General features: G+C 37.3%; 1 protein-coding gene across 28 annotated transcripts in view; it reads left to right on the forward strand.

Moving 5' to 3' along the window:
- GULP1 (GULP PTB domain containing engulfment adaptor 1) overlaps positions 1–25,363 on the forward strand; it is a 167,916-nt gene that overhangs the window by 99,914 nt on the left and 42,639 nt on the right. For all 28 annotated transcript variants that reach the window (XM_086898406.1, XM_086898405.1, XM_086898412.1 and 25 more), the window contains one exon: positions 2,831–2,892. In XM_086898406.1, the coding sequence (XP_086754532.1) occupies positions 2,831–2,892 (62 nt within the window). The remainder of the gene's footprint in view (positions 1–2,830; positions 2,893–25,363) is intronic.

Here is a 25,363-nt window from a genome sequence, read left to right on the forward strand (position 1 = left end):
AAATCAAACAAATTCTAAGCAGTATTTCAGCTTCTGAGGGTGGTGTAAGTCCAAAATCAGACCTTACAATTCAGAGGGAGATGCTGGTAAAAAACCTACCCCATAACAGCATGCATGATTTTTTGCACGTCTTTGCTATTAGCCTGAGTTTGCCTTGTATTGATTTAGTTTAGCATTAAGTACTTTCCAAAGTACCACCACTCTGTAATTATTCCTTGCCTCTGAGAAATGGACTTCCATCGTCAGTGGAAATCTTCAGTAGCTGTGTCACAGTGTCTGTGGATCTACATCTGAATGCTGGATTATTTTAACCAACAGCACAAGACTCCTGGAATCAGGTGTCTTTTGGTACCCCACTAAGTCCCTAATTTCACAGGAGGAAAAATTCACTTGGAGCTGAGATCACCTGCCCACATTTCCCAATATCCCTCCCAATTCGGGGTACCAACAGTTAGAGCAACACTTGCCTAGCAGTGTTATTCCTTGCTGGAATCTCTGGTTCATTACTGTTGGAGGCTGGTAGGCAACTTGGTGATTTCACAGAAACATTTTAAGTAAAGCTTTGTACATGATAAAAAAATTGGAAAGATTACCTGATGCTGAATTTCACACTTGACTCCCAAACACTTTTTTCAGATTTGAATTTGCCCTGATGGGTAGAAGGGAGGAAGAAACATTTGCAAGGAATAGTTAGTTTTGATGGTACATGTCTAGCCACATGTCTGCTTGCAAAATTGGTTTAGAAGCTGCAGCTCTGTCACCTGTTTGTGGTGGTGCTAGGCATAAAGTACGTGGAGAACTACTGCAATTTCCTTAAGAGGTTCAATGTTCTGTTTTTACTAGATTTTCCTTTATAAATGTATATTATGTATATATAATTTATAAATATATATATTTATACATGTATATTATGAATATATAATATTTATATATTATATAATATGTATTTCTTTTATAATGTATAATAATTATATCTATTATAAATATATAATATTAAAATGTTGTCTATATTTAATGTATAAAGATGAAGCTAGTAAAAGGTGATATGAAGAAAATGGGTAAATTAAGCCTTGGTATTAATAATGTGACTGCACCTGGAGGAGTTGAAATTGGCCCTGTGCAGATGCTCACAGAGCAGGCTGGGGCACTGAGCAGTCCTGTCCTGAGTGCCAGCTCCCCCATGCCTTGCCTTGCCAGCCAGCCCGGTGACAGCTGCTTGGCTGGACTTCAGCTTATCTCCTGGGCTGACAGCCTCTATTCTACCAGGCCTAAAAGTTCACTGGGATGGTTATTTTGCATTTTCAGATAACATCAGCCTTTGATTTTATGTTAGAGATCAGGTTTCAGGTGTTAAAATATTCTGGGAAATGATTTCTTGGTTCCAGCAGTCCAATCACAAGCCACAGTTAAAAGGAAGAGCCACTTTAATCATCCCCCTGGGGGCTGCTGAATGGAAAAATCATTCTTCCTTAATTAAGAAGTGATAATATCACTCTTCAGTAATGGAGCTGAACATTACTGCCATCTAGAATGAAATTTACTTAGGGAAAAAAGAATTCTCCCATCTTTGTAGTTCTGATCCTGTTACTGTGGTGACTGGTGAATATCTTGTTTAACGGTTTTCTTGCTTCTGCATAATCTAAAATATTTAATTATTGCTTTAGTGTCAATCAATGTCACAGCTTTTGCTCTTCAACAGTTTGAGTGAACAGAATTTTATTGTGCTTAAGTGTAACTAACAAAAAAGTTAGTAATTATTGTAACTGCAACTTCCCATAAAAGGCAAAGGGAATTGTGACTATCCAAGGGTAGAATTTAGCTTTAAGCTGTTTTTCTGTTACTTAACTCAATAAAGTTCCAGATTTGTGACTTTAATTCATGCTCATTTAAACCAGGATAGTCTCAAGTTAGAAACTACTGCTAAATGTTCAGTATTTGTCACATAAAATATTAATTATAACTACAAATTCTTTCAAATGTGTGGTTATGCAGATTAGTATTTTGTAACATTTTTGTTTTCTTAAATGCTCTCAAATGAGAAAAACTTGAAAATTTGTTTCTAAGATTGTAATAAAAAGAAGCTTTTTCTTAACATTTGGAATTGCATCTTAAATTGTGTTGAACATTTTAGAAGGCCATTAAATTATGAGAAGATGTATTTGACAAATAATTACAGAATTATGTTTATGCAGCAGGAAAAGTAAGAGAATAAGACAGTCTTGTAATGGGAAAGTTAAAGGTGAATATGCAAATTTGTCTAGCATATGGATGGAAAAATTACAGATGGTCTGAACTTATAAATCAGATCTAAAACTTAGGAATCTAATGCATATCCTTTTTCTTTTATAAAGATAAGGGCTTTCTTCTGCCCAAGGGCTTTATAGTTTGGATAATTTTTTGTTTGTCCCTTTAATGTCTTGATAATTCATCAGGAAAAGCACATAACTCATCAAAAAACATCATTAGATGCACGAGATGCAGTCAGTGATTTTAACAGCAGGATGCAGAAAATACTGATCTGGGGCAGAAACAGCAAACAACCTCAGAACAATTCATACATTTGTGGGGAGGAGTTGTAATTCTTATGGGAAACCCAAGTTGGTTAAAACAGGAATTGTGCCCAACAGAATGAAGCAGATTCTTTCTTCTAAGTGTTTGGGAATGTGTGAGATATTTCCCTCCAGCCCCTCTATCTACTTCAGATAGCTAATTTTTTGAGTAAGAGGATGATTGTTGAACTTTTTCACAGAGATACTGTTATACTTAACAACTGAATATTCAGTGCTTCGAATAACCTATTCAGTGCTTCTTTTATTTTGCTTTTCTGTAGACAAAACATGGATGCACACTCCTGAAGCCTTATCAAAGCATTATATTCCCTATAATGCAAAGGTAAGAACATCTGAAGTTATTTTCTTCTCATACCTTTAGAACACAGCACATTCTATCTTGTTCTTCACTTGGAAACTGCAGAGACAGATTTGCAGATGAAATAATGAAGACAAACTTAGTAAATGTCTGTTTTGCAGGTGAAAATGTTTTTTTAATAGCCAGTAGATTCTTGTTCTGAACTATGTATTACTAGAAAGCAAGCTAGTGTTCCTTCTCTGCTTGATGATGTTTTTTTTTAAATGGATGGAAATTTTGAGTGCAAAGGAATTTAACATCAGGCTGCATGCTTACAATATTATTAAAATTAATGGCACAAACTTCTTTTGAAGAGTATCAAAGGCAATGAATAACAACCCTTTCTACTGGATATATTGAAATGTCAAATACTCAGGAAATGTGGTAGAGCAATAATGGCATTTTTGCACAGTAAAGCCAGAGTCCTTGTTTTTATTTTCTTATCCAAATTACAGTGAGATAAGTTTATATAACTAATGCTTCAATTTGTCTAATGACATGCCTTGACAGAAAATGCATCTTGCCTAAGTACCAGAGAACTTAAAGGTTCCTAAATACTTAGCTAAATACCAGCTTAGAAGATGGTTTGCTAAAAGGAGGAGAGAATATGCAGCCATCAGCATAACTCAGAATAAACTGAGTAATCTGCAATTACTTGCTCAAACTGGGAGTATAATTCAATAAAATTCTATTGTGGGATGTTCTGGATAATATTCTCTCATGATTGGTATTTCTTAATATAAAAACCTTCCTTAAAATAGTCTTAATAAAAAATCAGTGTGAAAATTATTAATGTAAAAATTTATATTTCTTATTATAGATCTAGATAAAAATATTTGTTTCACAGGCCAGGAGTCAGGTTTCTATATGAGTGTTCCCTGCATTTGTATTTGCAATTTTCTTTTTCTTAGCATTGCCACACAGTGAGCAAGTGTTTGTAGTGGGAAGTGGAGTCTCATTCTAACACTTGCCACTGTTTTGAACGTGTTTTTATTCTGTGTGTTCTCCAACTGAATTCTTGTCCAAAGGATGTATTACCATTTAACTGAATAGCCTTGCCAGACACCTTGGCTTTATGTTACGCTTCTTGAGAGGGAGGATTACTTGCCTTGGTGACTGTGCCATCTGTTTTAAGAGCAAGCTGAAGCCGTGAGTTTTTTCAAAGCACTGAACAATGTTTACTTCTGGTATTTGAGAGAAAAGAGAAATTTCCTTCATCTTTCACGTTTCATTGTCTTGTTTAAGGGCAGATCTGGTGAGTAGGTGTCAGTGCAGCTGCGCAGAAAAAGAATTAGAATACAGAGAATGGTGCTAAGGTGCTGGTAACTGTAGAAACAACAGCATCAGCAACTTCTAGAGCAGAAGAATGGAGAATTCCAATCTAAAGGAAGTCTGCTCTCAGCCTTGTTAGGAAGACTCTAGGTCCAAAATGTCCTTCCACTTATTTAGGCTGATACGTACCTAAGTATCTTCTCCAGTTTTACTCCTGTTTGTTGTTTATTCCAGGGCCTCCTCCACCTTTGTGCTGGTGGCATCTAAGGTCTGTCAGAACATTTGCAGGAAACTGAAATTTAAATACCACATATGTTGGGGTTTTTGTTTTGGGGTTTTTTTTGTAGTTTTTTTTTAATAATGTTAACCCTTTTTCATCATTTGGATCTCTGTCGAAAATTCTTATTTAGAACTATCAGTTCAAAGCAAGCAAAAAATTGCTCTGCTCTGTAACTGGAGTATAAAGGGTTTGGGATTCCCTACCCTGTTTGTTGACACCTGGAATAAATTTGCACAGCTTTTATGAAGTTAGCTGGCATATGCAGGCATAACATTAATAAATCTAGATGATGATATTTCTGCCTCAGTTCTCAAATATCATTCTTACTAAGTTTTGCAGTATTTACCACTTTAAGAGGAAAGTATGTATCTATCTACCCTATTAGGGGTTTTCAGCATTTTAGTTTTTAAGTTAAATGTCTCACTGAATTCATAACTTGTAACTATGTTGTGAAATAATTTAAAAGCTTCAGAAAACCTTCATAACACAAGTATTGAACAAGACTCATTGATTTTTGCCCACATTGTTCCACCTCCAATTCTCTAACAGTCAGTTCATGTATCTTCCATGTTTGTTGGGAATAAAAGACAACACTTGATCTGATTTATTTCAAAAAGTAATCATGTGAGTGAAGAATGACATGTTCAGAAAATCAAACCAGTCTGATGGAAAGTAATACCAGAGAGGTTATTTGTCCATGAACAAGTGAGCTGTATTCTACTCCATAGGTTTTTTGGATGCAGATTACTGTGGATGGAAAAGTGGCTTCTGTTCTTTATAAATCACGAAGATAATTTCTCTGACACTAATCTGAGATGATCAGAATATGGGGAGAGTTTACTGAGAAAGAGGAAATTTTGTTGATTCCTAAGACAGCTTGTTGATAAAAAGCAGTTCATGAGTTGACTGTTATTAAAAAAAAAATGCTAGCAAAGTTAACTGGAAATTAAAAGAACTCTGCAATATGAACAACTGGCCTTTTTTCTCTGCCAATTGGAGAGGACTTTTTAACAGAGAATTAATAATGTGTTATCTCTTAGAACATGCACCCTCAGAGTATATTATGGCTGTAATCCTCTTTGCAAGATAACATGAGCTGAGTTGTTTCTTCTGGAAGTAAAATCCAGGAGCCATGAGTCTCCTAAGGAAGCCCTTAACTATAAAGGTATCCTGAATTTCTATCTCTTTTCCAACAAACCCGCTCCTACTTCACTGTTCTGAAATTTGCTGATTTTGACATGGTTTGCACAGTGTAAACCAATGAGCTGTCCTTTTTTTGTGTTTTTTTAGTGTTTTTTCTTGGGTCCTTTTTTTTTTTCATTTGTCTTACTGATGTCTTGGTCTACCAGAAGGCACTGATAAAGATTCCTCACACTTCAGCATACTCTGGATATGCAACCTTGGTTTAATGAAGCCAGAATTTTGACATCAGTTCATGGTCCTGTATTTTTTTTAATGGTGTCACTACAAAAGAAAGTATATTGGCCACACATTTTTTTCCCTCTCAGAAAGATATCTTACTATTTTTATAATACAGTATCAAATATGGAGACTCAGTTTGATTTGGTGGCATGGCAGTTTTAATATCACCCAGATATAAAATTCTAAGACAACCCCAAATATCTTCTCTGTGTCAATTTTTTCTCAATGGTCCTTAATTAAGAGATGTTTGTGTTATTTTCTGTACTGTAAAGAAAAAAGCTCTCTTTTGCCCTTAAGGTAATTCTCTTGATTTGAGACCAGCTTCCTTTCTGCAGAAGTGACCAAAATGTGACTTTATAATGGAATAATACTGCAGCCTATAAAAAAGGCCTGGTGGTTGTAGTCACCTGAGTGGTGCCTTTTTTGCTGATCAAAAGCTGCCCCAACCAAGGATGTTTACTGTGTCTCTATAGTAATTGTGTCTGCAATCCCCTTTAGAGTCACTTGCTTATTTTTTAGCTTATACCAAACTTCCACATGCGCAGCTTTCCATTTTGTGACAACAAAAGCACAAGGAGAGGTTGTGCTTTGCCAGTCTGGTGTTTATGTTGGCTGCTGGCAAGGCAGAGGGTCAGTGGCTCTGACCTTGCAGGAGGCAGAGGGGCTGCTCTTTTCCATGCCAAGTGATGGCATGTTAAACCCTTGGGAGGATGTTTCACCAAGAGATGTCATGGCTCCCTGGTGCTCACACAGCCCCTGGCCTAATGCTTGCATCACACACACTTTCAAAGTTTTTATATTGTCAGCTGAAGATTTGATTCTTGATGTAATTTCAATTTGAAAGCTTAGAGTTAAATGAGCAATGCAAAAAAAGGAATTTAGTAATGGTCACACTTTATGATCTGCGAGGTCTTTTCCTACCCAAATGATTCTGTGAGTCTGTAATAAAAAACCTCCCTTGGCTGTACCTAAAACTATTAATTAGTCTTCACTGTAGGAAGATAAACAGTTTTAGATCCTCAACTACACATCATTTCTTATTCCAAGTATTTTTTATCATCAAGGACTGACAAATAATAGTCTTGTGGAGCAGGCATTTTAGACATATGTCAAATGATGTCATTACAGTAGCAGGGCTCTTGGTGCAGTTCTGCTTTTGGAATATCTGCATTTTGCTATCATTATTGTACAGTATTATCAAAGCCACATTTTTGTGGCGTAAACTGCACTTGTACTACAATTTATTTTTTTTTTTTGCTATTGCTATAGAAATTCTCTTTTTTTTTTATCCAGTCAGCATTACAGCAGAATGATCATGACTGTGTCATTAAAATGGCAAATGGCAAATTATATGTAGCTTTCCCAAGTCAGCACAGTTACAAGGCCCGCTATTAAAAAGTATATTTAAGATATATGGTGAAGTTAGATATAGCAAGATATTTCAAACAGAGCACAAAAATGTTGAAAATTAGAAACTACTGCGGTAGAAGAGAAATTATGAGAAATAATGAATTTTCCTACTTTAAATTTATTATAATTAGGATTAACGACTTAATAACAATTAATTTTCTTTAGAGTACCAAAATGTCTTGCATGTGATCATAATTAATTTAGTGTTTAAGCACAGGAAAAATTAGTATTGTGAAAATACCCAAATGAGATAGGAAAGCAGAAAATTGTAATTTTACAAGGGAATGCAAATTTGAACTTCTTAGTTATTTCTGATACATTACAGTCATTAAGTTTGGGGCTCATTATACCAAAGATCAATAAACATGTAAATGAAATATAAAATATTTAAAGTCTGCAACAGGTACTCTCAACAGACTTGGTTTGATTGTTCTTACCCTCCAGAAGAGGATCTCCTTCAAGAAATGAATCAAATTTATGAGCAATTCTAGTGTTTCTTCCTTAAAATCCATTTGTGTATAGTAATGCAAGGCAGTTTAGTATAGTGGATAATGTTTCATTTCTTTCCTTTTTCTGGAAAAGGAACCAATAGGGCCTGTGTGTTTCAGTGAAATATTTGTGGTAGGTCCCAGTTGAAAAACAAAAAAAAATGACAAGAGTTAATTTAACTGAGGAAGTGAGAAAAAAACAGTGGTCATGTTTGTCAATGCTTTATAAAGTCCAGCTGAAGGACAAATCTGTAGTTCATCTCCAGGGTTGTCATCTTCTTTGAGGCTCTGCTTGTCATCCTTTGGGCTTTTCATAAGCTCCATTTTCCTGGAAATTTCTGAGTCCTGTGTGACATTGCTTCAGTCCAACTGTGAAACATTTGCAACACAAGTAAGTTATGGGAGCAGGAGTTTCTTGGCAGGAATAACAAATAATTCATACCTATTAATGGCATTCAGCATAGGATCTGAGAAGTAATTGGAGGCCCTCTCTCAGTAATGCAGTAAGATGTTAAAAATGCCATAAAGCAAGATGGAGACAAAGCTCCTTGTCTACATTGAGGCTGATGTGGAATTTACCACAGCTCTAAAATATTTCCTATCCTGAGCTTTGTATCTGAACGGTTTGTTTCTTTCGCATAAATTGCCATCACATCCATTTATTTAGGACCCTGGCTGCTTCATCACAGTCTTTTTCATCATCTCTGACTTTCAGCAGTCTAATTTTCACTTCTCTCATCAGGGAAAAATTATTTTTGAACAGCTTAAGAGCTTTAGATAATGTCTTTTGGTAGCAAGTTCTAAAATCAGTTATTTTGCACATTGATGTAATTTCTAACAACTATAATCTGGATTGAAATTACAAACCGGCAAAAGATTTAGCTCATTGTTTGACTTTGAAACACCTCAATTTTAGGAAAATGGAATGTCCTATGTATCCTTGAATGTTGGAGTTGTCCCTTGGCTGTCCTGCATTTGGATTAGGATTTGCTTTGGGAATTGAAATGGAAGAATCCAGTGTAATATAAATTGGAACAGACCTCTGGAGATGATCCAGTTGATTCCCATCTGAGAAATTATTTCAAAGCCAGGTGGTACAAAACAGAGCCTTATGCAATTGAGCCTTAAATGCCATTAAGGGCAGAGATTCAGAGCTTCTCAGCAGCCAGTTCCAGGACGTATTCCCTACCATTCTGACTTCTTTTTCCTTATTTCTAGTTTTAATTTTCTGCAGCTTGTAACTCTAAGCCATGCATACAAATCCACGTGTGTACTCCAGACTCATCAGCTTCAGGCTGAACAAGTGCAGCTCCATTTTTCCTGACCATCATCTTCTCCATCACATTCCTCACCACTTTCAACCCCAGCTGAGGTTTTGCTTTTCTAAATTCATCCCTGCATGCCTGGAAAATATATCTGTATTCCTCCTCTGTTGACTGTCCCATGTCCCACTTCCACACCCTCCTTCTGTATCTCTGCCAGCTGTAGCTGGATGCTGTTCAGGGAGGCAGGAATGCTTTTAGGAATTATGCAGTCTAACTGATTGCTGCTTGGCCTTGGCTTTAAGAGAAAAGATGATGTTGGTGTCTTACTAAGAAGCTTCAACTACCATAGCAGTTGGTCTTGCAGCCTTTCACATGGAAGTCAGGTTTACTTCAAGCTTCCAAGTGTGATTGCAGCTCAAGGGAAACAATTAAACTACAAGGCCTTATTCACCCTTCAGGGCCTGAAGAGTTTCCCTGTTGGGGTGCCTGTACAGGGAGTTGCTGAATGTTGCTGCTTATACAGAGCTGGTCTCTTGGTGACAGAGGGGCTGTGCTCAGCATTAGGAACTAGGATTCTCAAGTTTCTGGAGCATAGGTATTGCCATGTTTCTTACTTTGCTTAGATATGGGGAAGAATTTAGCCTAGGTGTAATTTTAAGCCTCGTTTTATTTTACTGAAAGAATGGGTTGTTGTTCTATTTTGTCCTAGCTACAGAAGGGCTGGGACATGAAACTCCTGGAATTTATATGACTTCTGGATTATGGGTCACATAATTTATACATGCATGGTAATATTCTTCCTGGCTCAAATCTTTTTGCAACCTTTTACTACAAGATTTGGTTTCCTAAGTATGTGTATTGTTTTGGTCAAGTTTGTATATCCACATCAGGGGATTCTGTGGTGTTGATTTCTCTGGCATGGAAGATTTATGTGGATGGTAGGATTAACTGAGCACACTGGTGAACAACATAGCACCTGAGACCCAACCTGTACTAGGTCCATTCTTTAGATTATTTTTGTTGTATAAATTATTATTCTTTATGTAGATCATGATTAGTAGATTATTCTTCTAAATTGTGATTCTTTGTGTAGAAGAGCTGTTTGCTGGAATGAAGAACAGCCACGTATTCAAGTGTCAATCCAAAAAGTTCTGAAAGTAGAATACATTTGTTTTTATAGAAAAGGCAAGTGGAGGTTTTTCTATGGTAGTAATAGCAACTCTCAACAGCAATTCTTCATAATGTTGCATTTAGAGCACGAGTCCTATGAGGAGCTGCTGAGGGAGCCCCAGATTTTAACCTGGACAAAATGAGGTTGAGGGAAGACCTTATTGTTCTCTACAGGTTGTAGACAGGTGGGGGTTGATGTCTTTTCTAAGGTAACAAGTGACAGGACAAGGGGAATTGGCCTGAAGCTGTGCCAGGGGAAGTTTATGTTAGATATTAGGGAAGCTTTCTTCACTGAAAGGGTGGTCAGGCATTGGAACAGGGTGTCCAGGGAAGTGGTGGAATCAGCAGCCCTGAAAGTGTTCAAAACACATGTGGATGTAGCAGTTCGGACATGGTTTAGCAGTGAGTGTGGTAGTGCTGGGCTGGCAGTTGCATGCAATGATCTTAGATATTTTTCAGCCTAAATGATTCTATGAGTTAGTATTGAATGCAGCATCTGAAGCCTATTTCTAAAGATACCCAGTTAACTGTAAGTTTAAAAGTGTGTTTTGAACTGTTGCATCACTGGCCTTCCCTGGTATTGTCTGAAAAGAGGCGAGCAACAGGATTGTCGAGACAAAAGTCACAAAATCATTAGAAGCTTCGTAACAGCTTTTACAATGTCATTTTCCTATTCTTCAGAGAAAGACTAAGTCAGTATTTGGGTTTTAATCTTCTGTCTGTGAATGTCTTCTAGTGTGTGATATTCAGAGTCATGAGTTCCTCAGCCCTGGATAAGAGCAGGCACTCACTAAGGAGCAGTGTGTGATTTGCCTGTTCAAGACAAACAAATAAAGCTCAGAGGTCTGTCCAGTCAGAATTAACAAAGCAAAAAAGAGTGTGCAAAGACCTCAGGGTCAACAAAGATGTACTCAGCCCTCCACATCCCTCTCTGTTCCTTCTCTGTTGCTCATATTTATTCCCTTGCCTCTCCCTAAGTCCGCTTGAAACTGCCAATTAGCCTCATTAGCATGTCCTCCGGGATTCCCTCTGCAGCTCTATTTCCATGAGAGCTATCAGCTGTGGGAATGTGAGGTTTCTGTAAGAAGCCCTTTCAGCCTCTGCACTGTCAAGTAGCAAGTGAGTTGCATGCCTGACACTGGAATTTAATAGGCTGTAGGGTTCAAACATCTGGATTATTGTCCTCATGGGCTAGGTGGCCCACAGCTGTTTATAGATTGGTTTGCTTTAAATTAAATCAGCTTGCTGATGAATTACTCTTTCTTATCTCCCATATTTAATCTCAGTCTTCTATAAACTAGAAACAGAGCTGGTTTATAGAAAATAAGGGAATGGCACAAGATTTTTAACAGAAAATTCTATAAGGAGATACAATTTTAAAAACGAAACCATTCAGAAAAAGTTTCACATATGCTGATCTCCATGAGGATTCATCCTCAACAAACCTTCAGTCAAAGCACCAGCTGCAGTCTCTGATTTTATTAACTTTAATAAAATAGTAACGTACACTAGTCAGCTGTGGATCCTGGACTGCAATGAATATTTCTCTCAGAAATGCCTCCTTCAGATTACTCTGGCTCAGAAAGGGTAAAACCAATCTTGGCCTGTTTTAAAAAGCATTTTGAAATTTGAACATGAGAATGATAGGTGTAACTTAATAGAGGAACTAATAATTTCTGGTTTGGAACATAGCAGAGGAAAAATATTTGCATTAAGTAGTTTGTAAACTTTGTTGAAATGTTTTGCATTTTTACTTGGAATTATTATGTGCCACTAAAAGGGAATAATGGGTTACCTTGGTCTAAACTTTCTTTTTTTTTCTTCTGTGTTTTCATAACTAATATTCTCTTCATTCTGAATCTTGAAGGAAAATCAAAACAGGGCAGGTCCTATTGTTTTACAAGTTGTTTTTCAATGTGTTGCTGTAATATTACTGAAAATAGGGAAAATGTAGAAACAAGGATGTCCATTAAATCTTTGAACTGTCTGGAACCAAGGGTTATATTTGAAGGAAAAGAGGACATGAAGCATGAGCTAGAAAGGTTCTTAAACCCTGTCTCGTACTAATGCTGTAGCTCCCAATGCTTCTCAGTAGGGAGAAACTAGGAGGACAGATAAGTAACTCAACAAATCACGTTAATTAGAGTTAAAAGATTAGATGGGAGGGAAATCTTGTTTGCTCATGAGTACAGTTTTATTGTGGAAAAATGCATTCAAATCAGGAATGTATAGGTCTTGTTAAGTCAGAATTTAGAGGCCATATCCCAACTTGCACTTTATGAGGCATTGAGGGCCTGAAGCTCTTAAAGGCAAACACATTCTCAAAATGAAAAAGCATTCCCCAAAATTGCATGTGCATATTTAATGCTTGAATCTTAAATTAAGATTTTAAATCTTTAAAACTAGGTGTAGGTTTGGGGATTAAATTTTGGGTTTTGAAGAGAGGCAGGTGGGACAATGGGACATCTTCATATGCTTTTTTTTATCTTTGAAATCTGCTGAAGCACTCTGTGTGCTGTATAACTGTTAATTTTCTAGTGGTTATAGCTTTTTTATTTGTGTTAGTGTTTGCTGTTTGATGTCTAAGAGGAAGAATAGGGTCGATGTTTAATATTGATTCATCAATAACACTCAGAGGTACAAACTGAAACTGTGCTGTGCATTTCCAAGGGGTTGCTGCAATTTATCACAGTTCATTAGATCATAAATTCTTTGAAGCTAAAGGCTATCTTTTTGATGTTTGTACAGCATCTAGAATAATGAGAGATAGGCTGTAGGTGCTACCTTGATGCAAATAGTCATAGATCAAAGCTCAAAATAAGAAGGCAACAGAAGACCTTGGACTTCTCTCATGAGCTTTCTTCTCACTTGGGATAATTAAATGATAATGCAGATAAGAAATGGGTGACTTATTATCCTCAGCTTAAAGATAAGGAACTGAGGTAATACTGAAGGTTTTCCACGTATCTGCCCCAAATCTCTGTTCTCAAATCAGATCCCAAATTTTGAACCCTGCTTTCATGCCTTGAGCTCAAGATTAAATGTCTTCTCAATACATGCTCTCTTAGTGGGAAGGATTAGGTTGCTATTTAGGGAAGACTCCAAATCCTTATGTGAAGGATTTTTAAATACAGAATGATATGAGTACCACTATAATGATCTAGGCTAGATTAATTTTACCATTTCAACACCAGATTGAAGTCTTTTTTTGGAAAACATATTTTATGAAGTAAGAAGTGAAAGCTAATATTTTTGTTGGATTAATTGCCATTGTCAAATAATTCACAGATTACTTTGCATCTCAGTTATGTTCTCTTAAACACTTCATCCAAGATATTCATCTCACCTGCTGGTGTATCTAAGGTCATGATAATGGTGGTTTCATTTCATATCTGATGTTGTCAGGTTGAAATATTTTTGCATTTTGCTAAAATAATCATTCTAGTAAGAAAATTCGGTTTTCTAATTTGTACTGTTCAGTGGGAAGAATATTTCCTGTGTTTCAGTAGTGCTCTGCACATTTGTTAAATGATAACATAAAGAGACAGTTATTTCTGTTCCAGATATTTTTTAAAAATAAATTACTCCCATCCTAGCCAGATTTTGAAAAAAACTCTGTTACGGATATTCTTCAAGTGCCTGAAGGCCAGGCGTTGAATTATGGTAATCACATCTGTTTTATAGCTGTCTTTTATGGGACATTATATATAAAGAAGGGAAATCTTTTTCTAAAAAACAGATTAACAAGAGAGAATATAGACAGGCTCATAAAACAGAAATCATCGCAGAGAAGACACCTCCAATTCCCTGGAGGAGAAGTGGAAGATCCAGCAGAGCTAAACCAATAAGGAGTGCGTTTCTTGTTGAGGCCCATCACTGGAGTTGTACTTCCTTCCAGAATCCATGATGGAATTGAAGAGGGATTTAGAGTAGGGTTTGTGTTCTGTGAAGCACTATATTCACAGACAATAAGGCAGAGGTATGTTAAGGGTACATTCCCAGCCTTGGAAAGGAAGAACATTTCCTACATGTTTGTGTTTTCCCATAAAAATCTTGAATGCAATTCCCAAAAATTGTTGAACAGCTTACCTTGTGCTGTGGTCATGAGCCCATAGGAGAGGAAAACGCTGTTGAACTTCTATGGTTGAAGAGCCATTTCCTCTCCAGCCCCTGCTCTTCATTTGCTTTTCCAGTTTGCCTCCCAGCTGTGCTGTCTTGTTGCTATTGCCCCTGTTTAGTCCAAATAATCAAAGCAACCAGAACCAGTGCAGGTTGCCCTGTCATTTTTCTTTTATTCCAAGATACACACTTAAAGATATTTTGTCAGAACTTCAAACACATTGCAATTTTAAGGACTGCTCTGCTTTGTCCCCTGTGTATTTATCTGCTGCATGGACCTTCTCTCTCTGTAGAATTAGTTCCTTCCACAAGTAACTAATTTGACTTTGACTTAGCTATCCCAGTTAAATATTCTCTGAAAATTTCTGAGTGTATTTTTTGAATATATAGCAACTGAGAGAGAAGTCTATATGTGTCATTTCTGTAAAATTACCAACACATTTAAAGTAAATGTAGGGTAGCTTAGGAAGTAGTTTCTAAGAGCAAAGAAAAAAAAAAGCCTTTTTAGTTGAACACAGACATTTTCTTTTATCAAAATGCTAATACTAATTACTGTGAATACAGTATTTAATTTAGATTATTCATCTGCTTCCATATTCATCATCCATGTGATTGCGGATTACACTTTGCATACATATGACTCAACATATTTTCCCACTGAAGTTACATTACTAATAAAGCATTAGGCTTATTCTTTCTTTACAAATTAAGTGGTTCTCAGTATAGGAATATACAGTTTAGGAAAAGAAACAACCAACCAATGAAAAAATAACAAAAACAAAATTATTTCATGCTTCGTGTTCCTGTCCTTTAATACTCCTCAGCACTCAGTATTTGTCCCATGGTGTCTATTATCTTGCCCACAGAATGTATGTATAAATTATTTACTACACACAAAGTAGTTATGATACCAGATTTTAAAGAGCAGATGATCTTCTCTGGTAGTGATAGCTTAAAAAAAAAAAAAGAAATTGATACGCTGTTCAAACTTTGGGTTCCTTGAAAAGCCTACCAAAATTTGTACTATACTTCCAAGCTGCTAGAGCATTAGCTGCACACATTCATGGCTCTTTCTTCAGAATGGCTCTTTTCTGGTGTGCTGCTTGTCCTCTGTTTGACAGCACATCGATTCTCTGAATCAAGAATTAAATCAGGAGTCATTTATTCTAATTACGGTGCAGAAAGCCTCGCAGTATTAAAAGTCCTGATTCAGAAGCAATGCAGTGTCCTTAAAATAGGCCATTTCTTATTTCACATTAAACTGGAAAAGGTCTTTAATAAACTCAGAGTCAGGGACAATAGTTATTTGTTCCTATTACTGAGGCTATTTGTGTTGGAATGAGGATTTTGTTCCTAACTGTGACTTCTGTTTTTTGTCCCACAGGGAATTCCTGTTTCTGTGTTTATAATGTCATTGCATGTTGCCATGGCAAAAGTGTGATAGTACAAGTTCAGTATTATGTTAGTCAAGGACAAAGGAGCTATAAATTAGATCAAAATAAACTTTAACCACAAAATGGGAGATGTCTGTGGAATTCAATCTGTGCTTTTATAAGATTGTTAGTGTTTTCTGGTAAAAAGAACTTCAATACTTCTAAATTTGTGTTTATTAACACATATATATATATGTATATGTATATAAATCCATCATAATTTCTTCCAGAACTTGTAGAATATATTTACATTGAGGAGAGGAAGAATTTTGTGTCCAGCTTCAATTGCTACAAGCTGAATGCTCAAGATTGCACAATCCCACCTTGAACTGGCACATGGAAACTCCTGGCTGCTCTTGTACGTGTTGTTATGGAAGAAAGAATCTGAAGCCTGTGCTCAGAGCCCTTCCTAACAATGAACTCATCTGGGAAACATCTCTTGGAAGGAGCAGCTGCTCTCAGTGGCGTCATGGCCTGTTTGCTCCCCTGGCTCAGAGGTGCACCCCAAAAGTTCTGAGTGCATCAAAATGCTCCCAGGTCTAGAAAACTTCACCTTATTGGTAGAGCAGAGTGGTTTTGTCATTTTACTGAATTAAGATAGCTTTTGTTATCAAATACTTGAAAGCATATCTTGGCTTTTCATAAGGGCTTTTCTTCACAGTTCAGTTTCCACTCTTTTGTGGGGAGATAGACCTAGTATGTGCAACAAGAAAAAAGTCAGCGGGACAGCTGGAGCTTAACAGAGTTCAAGCTTCAGCTTGCTGTATTTTGTAAAAAACTAAGATAGTTTCAGGATGCTAATACAGAGCTGACCAGTAGGTGCTGCATTCAAAGGAACAGTGGGGTTATGAAACCAAAGTGTTAATTCAGCAGGGCCAAATTGTCAAACCAGGACAGCAGCTTTGGATGGCTTACACCGGCTGTTCGAGTTGCTGTGAGAATACCAGCACTTCATCTTGCTGTTCCTTTAATTGTAGCATTTTACTGGAGAGGTGTGTGTTTTTGTGGAGCCTGTGGAAATCTGTCCTTTCATATTTGGGAGTGCTGAAGATGATCTTTAACGTCAGCTTGGGCAGAGTAGTGGCTTTACACAAGTAGTAACAATTAAAGGTTTTCTCATACAGCAATGCAGTGCAGTTCTTACTGAACGGCCTGGGTTGCTGGCTGGCATCTGCAGAGGTTAAGGGGGAAGAGAAGCAAAGTGGCCTCTGTGTTAAGAAGTTTCTAACACTACATTTCACATCTGTACAAAGTATCCTGGAGTTGTTGCAATTTTTGGGTCTTATGTTTAAGGTAAATTAAATTGCTGCATTGGCGTCTGGTTCATGGAAACAGAAAAAAAGCAGCAAGTGGTATCAAATTTGTTACATCAAGATATTTGAAAATATTTAGGATTTAGTGAAAAACAGTGTTTTAGTACATTTAAGGGCCTACTTTGACTTTACAGTTTTCAGGAAGAATAATGCTTGAGTTAAATTGAGTTGCTGTGGTCCAGAACTTAGTCTACTTATGAACTTGTAAAGCTGAAAAATCTGTCCACACCATTATTATTTACTTCTGAACTTGAAAATTTGATGTATAAAATACTGAACATAAATTCTTTTAGGTGACTTTCTTCAGTGAAGGTAAATTAATTATTTTTTTTTTTACTGGGAACAATCCAATCATGAATATAAATTTTTCTAAATTGAGACATTCAAGCAGTGTCTTCAGTGAGTATCAGAGGCTTTCCACATTTGAATATCCTTTTTAAAGGAAGTATTAGATTAGATAATTAGGTCTGTTTGTCTTTTCTTGATACAGAGTAGTTCTTGTGCACACCTTCACTGAGTATTGGTTCAGCAATGAAAATTCTTACAGAGCTAAAGATGTGCTGTATTTTAAGACTGACCAGTCAGTTTAGAGCTGCCAGTTCATAATTCTTGGAGGTCACAAACTAAACAGAATCTAAAATAATATGAGAGTAACAACAGAGGGTTGCAGGAGCTGGGAAGGATGTTATTGAGCATCTGTGGTTGGATAGCTCAGTCATTTTCTACACAAGTCAGAAACAATTCAGGCCACATGTAGGGTCAAGCTAGATCACATTAGTCAATACTATGCTCATTTGATGGGTTTTCTCCTGGTTGTTATCCTTAAACTTTCAGGCAGTATCCTGCTGTGCTACAGGAGGCTCTGCAGGGTTGATGAGTAGAGGCAGAGAAACAGAAGACAGTGATTTGATTCTGTTGTTTGGTGTGTCAATAGTGTGTGGATTGAAGTAAAAGAGCACTAATAACTTAAGGATGGTGCCTTTGGGTTACTCATAGACATCTACTGCTGCAGTAAAAGGATCTGACAGTTTCTCTTACTAAAAAAAAAATAACCTTTTCACATGTGTAAAAAGCCAAAACTGGAAACACAGAGTATGTCCAAATTTAAGCAAAATAGATACATCTTGGAAATGTGTCATTCTTTAATTTATGCCTTCATTTTGTCCAGCCTCTGAGCACAGGATTCTTGCATGTGCAGGCTGAAGAACATTTCAACAAGCATGAGGAAAGAATGCTATCAAAGAACCTGTGTGACCCAGTCATAGCCAGGATGATGAGAAATTGTTTTCCACTGATGAATTTTCCCTCACTGCCATTTTCTCCTGCCTTTGTTTATTACATGCCAATGTTATCCTTGGTTTTTATTTATCAGCTATGGGAAGTGCACATGGGATTAAAAGGAAAACAGGCCTTCAGCATGATATACTGCTAGTATTAGCATCACTGCCATTTGTGCACTGGCAAAGTGTTCCCTTTTTAAGCACTTTTCCCATACATTAAAGTTTTAAAGGAATGTTCTAAAAGTGACTTGAGCTTGCTGGTCTTTATTACTCCAAGCTGGACTATCCCTAAGATGTATCCCTATCACCCTCCCTCCTGCTGCTGCCTTGTCACTCAGAGCTGGAGTGAACAGTCAGCTCCAGCTAATAAGTGTGTGGAGCAGAGGCAGGAAATGTTCTGTCCTTGCCAGTGCCTGAGGTGGGAGTCAGTCTGGGGTGGCTGTGCTGCTCAGTGACTCAGTGCCTGGAGTCTGAGTAGCCACAGGGTGGCTAGTGGTGGTGTGTGCAATGAGAGGTCAGGGTACACCACCCCCAGTGCCTCTCTAATCTTCAGGTTCAGTCTGACAGCCCTTCAGGGCATGGCTCAGTTTGAGATGTGCTTCTGAAGTGCTGAAGAAATGCTGGCTGTTTTCTCTTGTACATCTGGTGTTGTCTGCAGTGACAGTCTTGACAAGACACCTGTGTTACCTTTCCTACTCGATTTCTGTATTCCAGCCTGCTCTTATCTCCCAGGCATTGGTCCTAGCTGTATTAGCATTATTTTATCTTTAGAATTAGATGCCTTAATGCAGAGCTTTGATAGCTGTGTTGCAGTTTGATTTGTTTTTTTATTTTATCCTTGTTGACAGCCCCTTTAGTATGTGACCACACTGGAGAAGATTTAAGTTTTGATCATTTACCAAGTGTGTCCTGAAGTCTTCTGAAGTTCTGCTTACGAACAAACTACTTTTGGTAATACAAATGTATATTCTGATTGTATTCTTCTTTTTGAGTGCCACTTTCCCTTCTGGCTGCAGTGGGACTAGAGGAGGAGTGTGACCTTGTGTAATTATTCCATTCTTTGGCCTTTAAGGTTATACCAAACTGGATTCAGATGACTTGGCCCACATGTCATATTTCTTCCAGTCAGAGGCTTAATAATTTCTGTTCTTACTATATCTGAACATGTGTTTGAAGACAGGTGTGGGCAGGATTAGGGTTGCCACAAGTCCTCAATTTCTCAGGTACCTTTGCCAGAATATTTCTAGGGATTCCTGTTTCCAGACATTTGAGCAGGAGCCGCATCCAAGTGAGGTGCATTACTCCAGGGAAATGTCTGTCAGCTGTTCAAAGATATGTTGAGCTTTAGTTATTAAATAATGTTCTTTATTATTGATTAGTAGATACAGCCTGAAAGACTGAAATAACTTCTTGTACATTTGATGGTGGAGAGCTCTTAATTACTGAACTTGTAGAGAATAGAAGAAAGCACAAATTAAGCCAGTGGGGCTTTTTGAACCTAATTATTTTATGATCCTTTCTGTAAGGCTTGCTTTCTTCTCCCCAAATATTTCAATAACTTATTAAATACATTTTTCTTTCTTCATATCTTAACAACTGTAAATGTTTTATAATGATGGATGGAATACCTGGTTATATTTGATTTCCGTTAGATAACCTTTTTCTTTTTTTGGATGTTTTTAATTGTGCATTCATCTTCCTTCTTTGCCGGTAGTACTTGAACACTACCTCCAAAAATACCTAGAATTTCATTCCTGTGTCAGGGCCACCATTTGTGCAGAACATTAGATGTCAGACAAGCAGGGGATATTCAGGGAATGTGCTGATGTCTCTGCCACTTTGCTGCTTCATACTGTGGTGAACTGGATTTCTGTTCTCATTTGAGTGGCAATCATGCCTGGGAGTTGTTTTTAAGGTGGCACTAGGAAAGTGCTTTCCAAAGGGGAAAAATGCAAACATTTATGTGCTCTGGAAAAAACATATAGAGAACCAAGGAAGCTGCTGCAGGTGAGGAACTGAACTGTGGAGTGGGAAAAGACAAGGAACCCAAGGTACTGTTTGTTTTATGGTCCCTGTTGTCCTTCTGCTGTTTGAGTGATGGAGAAGGCTCACATGTGCAAGGCTGAGCAAAAACTTTTCCTGGGCTTATGGAGTGGTTAACAGCTTAGACATTTGTACAAAAGTGGTCCCACTTCTCTTTCCTTCTTGTTTTATACACCATTGTTCTGGTGTTCTCACAATGTGGATCCATTTGTCTTCCTTTCATCAGTAAATCAGCATCCCTGTAGAACTGAGGAGGTAGAAGGAGCTAATTTGTCAAAAGCTGGCAGCAGATATCCAGTAATTTTGCATTGGTTGTTTTTTCCTTTCTTCATTGTATGAGTTTAGTAAGTACTGTTTTCATATAATTGTATTTAAGTCTGCATAAAAGAGAACCTTTAATATTCAGGAATTTCAGAGTAAAAAAGAAATGTGGCCCTGTTAATGACCGGGATTTTTTTTTAAGATTGAAATGTGATGACAAAGGGAAACAGATGTTGTTTTATTATTAAAATATCCTACACTGCTCTCTACTGGAAGAGTGGAAGTCTACATTAACTATTCAGAAGTGCACCTAAAACTATTTCCTAAATCAAGACTCAAGTTTATTATTTTTATTTTTTTTTTTAGTCTGGTAGCTAACTTTTCCTAAGCATGGATAGAGTAATTTTTCCCCCCTAACCTCTGAAGAAAAGCACCTGCTTCGTATGTAAAGCCAATAAAATGTTGAGGGTCAAAATCTAAGCTGCCAGGGGGAGAATTACTGGAGAGTTTCCTGCTAATGTCATGAAAAAAAAGCTCACTGCTAACCTTAACAATTCACCTGGGCTTCCTGAGACCTGTTGGGCATATCAGAACAGCAGCAGACTTGTCAGAAATGTAAGGGACTCTGGATACCTGAAGTTGTCTTACATTTGAAGTGCCTTTTTCTTGAGCCAGCAAAGTAAAAGATTATTTACCTTTTATTTTAATATCTCCAGCCAAAGTACAACTCTAAAAGCAATTTTTAATAATTTTACAATGGAATTGGACCAGAAAAAATCTTGTTCATGTTAATGACTAGGGAAATGTCACCTACATTCTGACAAAGGTATTCCCCACAAAGGGTCTGTCTGATAGCCTGTTGTGTAAGACGGCCCTCCTGGCCATTACAGGGCTGAATTTTCTCTCAGTTGCTGTCAGTGATAAAACCTCTGTTGATTTAATATGTTGAAATAGTGTCTGTTAATTCTTTGCAGCTGCATTATCTTGCAAATCTTTGCATGTGGTGGAGTGTACACATCTGGTTGTCTTCTAATATTAGATTAGAAAGAGTTTGATCTGAGGTGTTTGTCTTGTATGTGGCTGGCCAACAGATCACTTTCTTCATGGCAAACATCACTGTACATTAAAGAAACACTTAAATGGTTCTGACTGATAGGATCTGTTGGTCTCATAAGACTTATTTCTGATTGCAGACAGCTGCAAGTGAAATGAGAATTAGTAATATATTAGGATAATAACTGCTGGTCAGTTTTGTAGGAAATATGTTTGGAAGAGTGGCAGACTGCAGTGAAGAATGTGTGGTAAAGAAAATTGTCTTAGCTTGCTTTATGTTATACAAAATATTAAATGTCATCTTTCAACTTTTTAAAGTATCCAATGAAAATTCAGTATGATCATGATGAACTTATTCTTGATACTAAAAAACACATAAATATTGGAGTCTAGCAGCATGCCTAAATTATGTATCGTGTCTGTTTGAATAGGCATATTATGCATGGAGTACATCAGCCTCAAGAGTAATCTTTTTTGCTAGTTGCAGGCAGTAAATAGATGTAGCAGTCATATGTAAACATTTTTTAGCTGTATTATGTATTTGAACATAGTACTTATGTAAAGAACACTTAAGCATTTAATGGATGATTTAGGATTAATAGTGAATGATCTAAAGGAGAACTGTTATTTTCTGTTTCCCTCTTATCCAGTGAAGTGTAGGAGCTGTGTTAGTTTCACTCTCAGGAAACACTTGGAGTTCATATGCTGGCTGTTCTGCATGAGTTGAGTTGCAGAAGGGAACCTCAAATGCTGAAAACAAACACTGACTTGCTAAGTTCCCATCTAAAACTCTGGATCAGTACTGCTCTCTAAAGGAGCCTAGGCTTGAATGGGAGGTTTCACATTTACCCCCTTCGCTTTGAAATTTTTGTTGCAGAAACAACAAAATGCTGAATAATTGTATTATTCATGCCACAGCTGGACCAACTTGCTGATGTAACAAATATTTATTGTCTGTGTTTCTATGAGATTTGGTGAGGAAAATCTGCTGAAAAGACCTTGATGGTGTGGCCACCTTCCCATTCCATGAGGGTGGTGAGTTAGTTGTTAGTGGCTTCCCCTAGAAGCCAGTGTGTCTGCTGTGCCAGGGGCCGTACAAACGGCATGGTGACCTTGGCAGCTGAAGCCCCAGCTTTGCAAATACATCTGTTTGCTTAGCTTAACTATCATGAGTAATACCACAGTAATTGGGACCTAATATTAAACAGAAAATGATGATAGATGAGATGGAAAGGGTATGGAGCAGATGAAAAAGCAAGCAATAAAAAGCCTCCCATTAAAACATTAGCTGTTTGTTAAGCCTTTATTGCATAGTCATTCTTTTGTTACAAATCTGTCTTGGTGTGAAATCCCATCTAAATTTTTTTCCCAAACAGAACAGTCCAATTAATACTAATATTCAGAATATCTCCCCTTAATTTCTGGTTTTCTTTTTAGTATTCCTACCAAGAAATTAAGAAGGGAGGTCAAGCATGAAATATGTAAGCAATTCGAATACACCTGAATTAAAAAAAAAAGTACAGTTGCAATAAAAGAGTTAGAAATAGATACAAACAGTGTATCCATTCTATAGCCTTGTCATTTTTCATGGTATTAGCACTTAAGCTACAAATCTTTGTATATCTGGCTTAAACATGTTTTACTATATTTTCCTATGCCTAATAGTTTGCACAAGCTTGAATTCCACATCCAGTTCAAAACTGCTGAGAGCAATAGAAATTTCAGTGGTGATGCTTAATGTCAAAAGCAACACTTATCTGGAAGAGAGTGAATGACTTACAGAATTCTGGTGGGTTATATTCCATAAATGCTGATAATAACGCTCATGGTGTTTCTATATTCTCTGAGTCCTGGTTGTTTATTTCTTTCATAACTTACTGAACAAACACAAGGAGTTTTTCTTCAGGTTTTGTCAGTCCTTTAAAGTGCTTTTAGCAGTTTATCTTTCTGTTTAGAAGTCTACTTCTCCCTCCCCTTCTTGATCATAAATGGTAATTTCTGGTTTGGGGAACATTACTATAAGCTTTAAAATTCAGTGACATTTAACAGATTCCCCAACTGTGGCAGAAGCTTAATTTGATGCTTACATTTTCTGAGGCAGTAATGTGAATTAGCATGAGGTACAAGCCTCTGGGAAAACTGTATTTGTGGAAGGTACTGTTTGTGGAAAGATTGGTCTGCTGCTGGGATTTACTGAATACAGCAAAGATGCCTTCATCCTTCTTGGACTGTGAAGCCGAGGAGAGAGCTGGGAGGAGAGCTATGGGGAAGTGACTGTTTCTTTCTTAGATTTATCAGAGCTCAGTCATCTGGATGGAAGTAGGTAAATAAAAAATGTAGGGCAGCCCTGTGCTCTTCTGGAGAAGCAGCTGAAGGCAAGGCATCATAACCTGGGGCATCTCTCTGTGTGTATGACCCAGTTCCACCCAAGGCTTGGCCCTAAATCTGTATTGAGAAATACTGGGCTGCTTAAACTGATGCTGGTACTGCCAGTTTGAAAACAGCACAAGGATTAGGAAACAGCCATGGATGAAGCATCTGTGTCAGCTGGCAGCCTCTCCATGGGCAGCAGTGACCTGATCTCTGCTCACTGAGCCTTGTTCACACCTGCAGCTCTTGTTTCCTGTGTTTCTGCAGGATTCCTGCTCCGTGTATCACATACCTTGAGCTGCTCACAAACTTAAAACAATTCTGCCTCTTGTATTCTGCCATGTGTGGTGTGTGCTTATGTACAGATATCTATGTTGGTGTTTCAACCTTCCTCATACACTCTCATCTCATCTTACCTACTGGTTTGGGGTTTTTTTCCTTACAAATACTCACTCATCATTCCCTTTCTGTCTCTGCCACGTGCAATATCCATCATGTCCAAGAATCATTCTTCCTTCTCTACATGCATTTTGTGCAGCTATCACTTTTCCAGGCAAGATCACCCCCTTGGTCTAAAGTCATCAGAGATGTTGTGTGACAGACATCAAATCAATAGCAGAGCCTTTGAGAATATTGACAGTAGATGTGCATATGGTGTTTTGATTTACACACCATTGTTTTCAAGGTGGCACGTTGTATTTCAGTCAGTAGCAAATGTCTAATGAGGCTTCATTATTGGTGGAGCTGCAGTTTCTTTGCAGGAGTACCTTGAGCACACTGACTACACTAAACATGTTTGGAAGGTTTAGTAGAACTAAAAACTTCAGAGTTACTCTGTTTAAATTGTCTGTATCTTAGCAAATTTCAATTCCTTTCAGAATAACTAGGACTTAAAAATTGTACATGCCTCTGTGTGTCATGGTAGACTGAAAAATGTACTTGGGGAAAAAAGGAGAGTTTTTTTTTCTCTAGCACTATTTTAGCATGTACATGGTGTGACTTAACTGTACTTCTGTGTGAAAATTGGGCAATAGAAAATCAATTGGTGTATCTTAGGTGGGTTTCAGGAAGGATTATCATACCTTTTGTAACAGTGCAGTAGAAGGCAAGTGTGACTGTGGAGAAAATAAAAGCATTTCAGAGTACAAATAAAGAATTAAGGTCCCTTTGCAATATTATGCTTTATATATGGAACAACATGTGTTTGGTTTTCATTAAAACCTCATGTGGTAAAAATATGAATTGCAATAGAAACTACTTGAAAATGACTCGTGTTT

This window comes from Cyanistes caeruleus, chromosome 7 (genome assembly GCF_971803275.1).
Source record: "Cyanistes caeruleus chromosome 7, bCyaCae1.hap1.1, whole genome shotgun sequence".
Classification (NCBI taxonomy): domain Eukaryota; kingdom Metazoa; phylum Chordata; class Aves; order Passeriformes; family Paridae; genus Cyanistes; species Cyanistes caeruleus.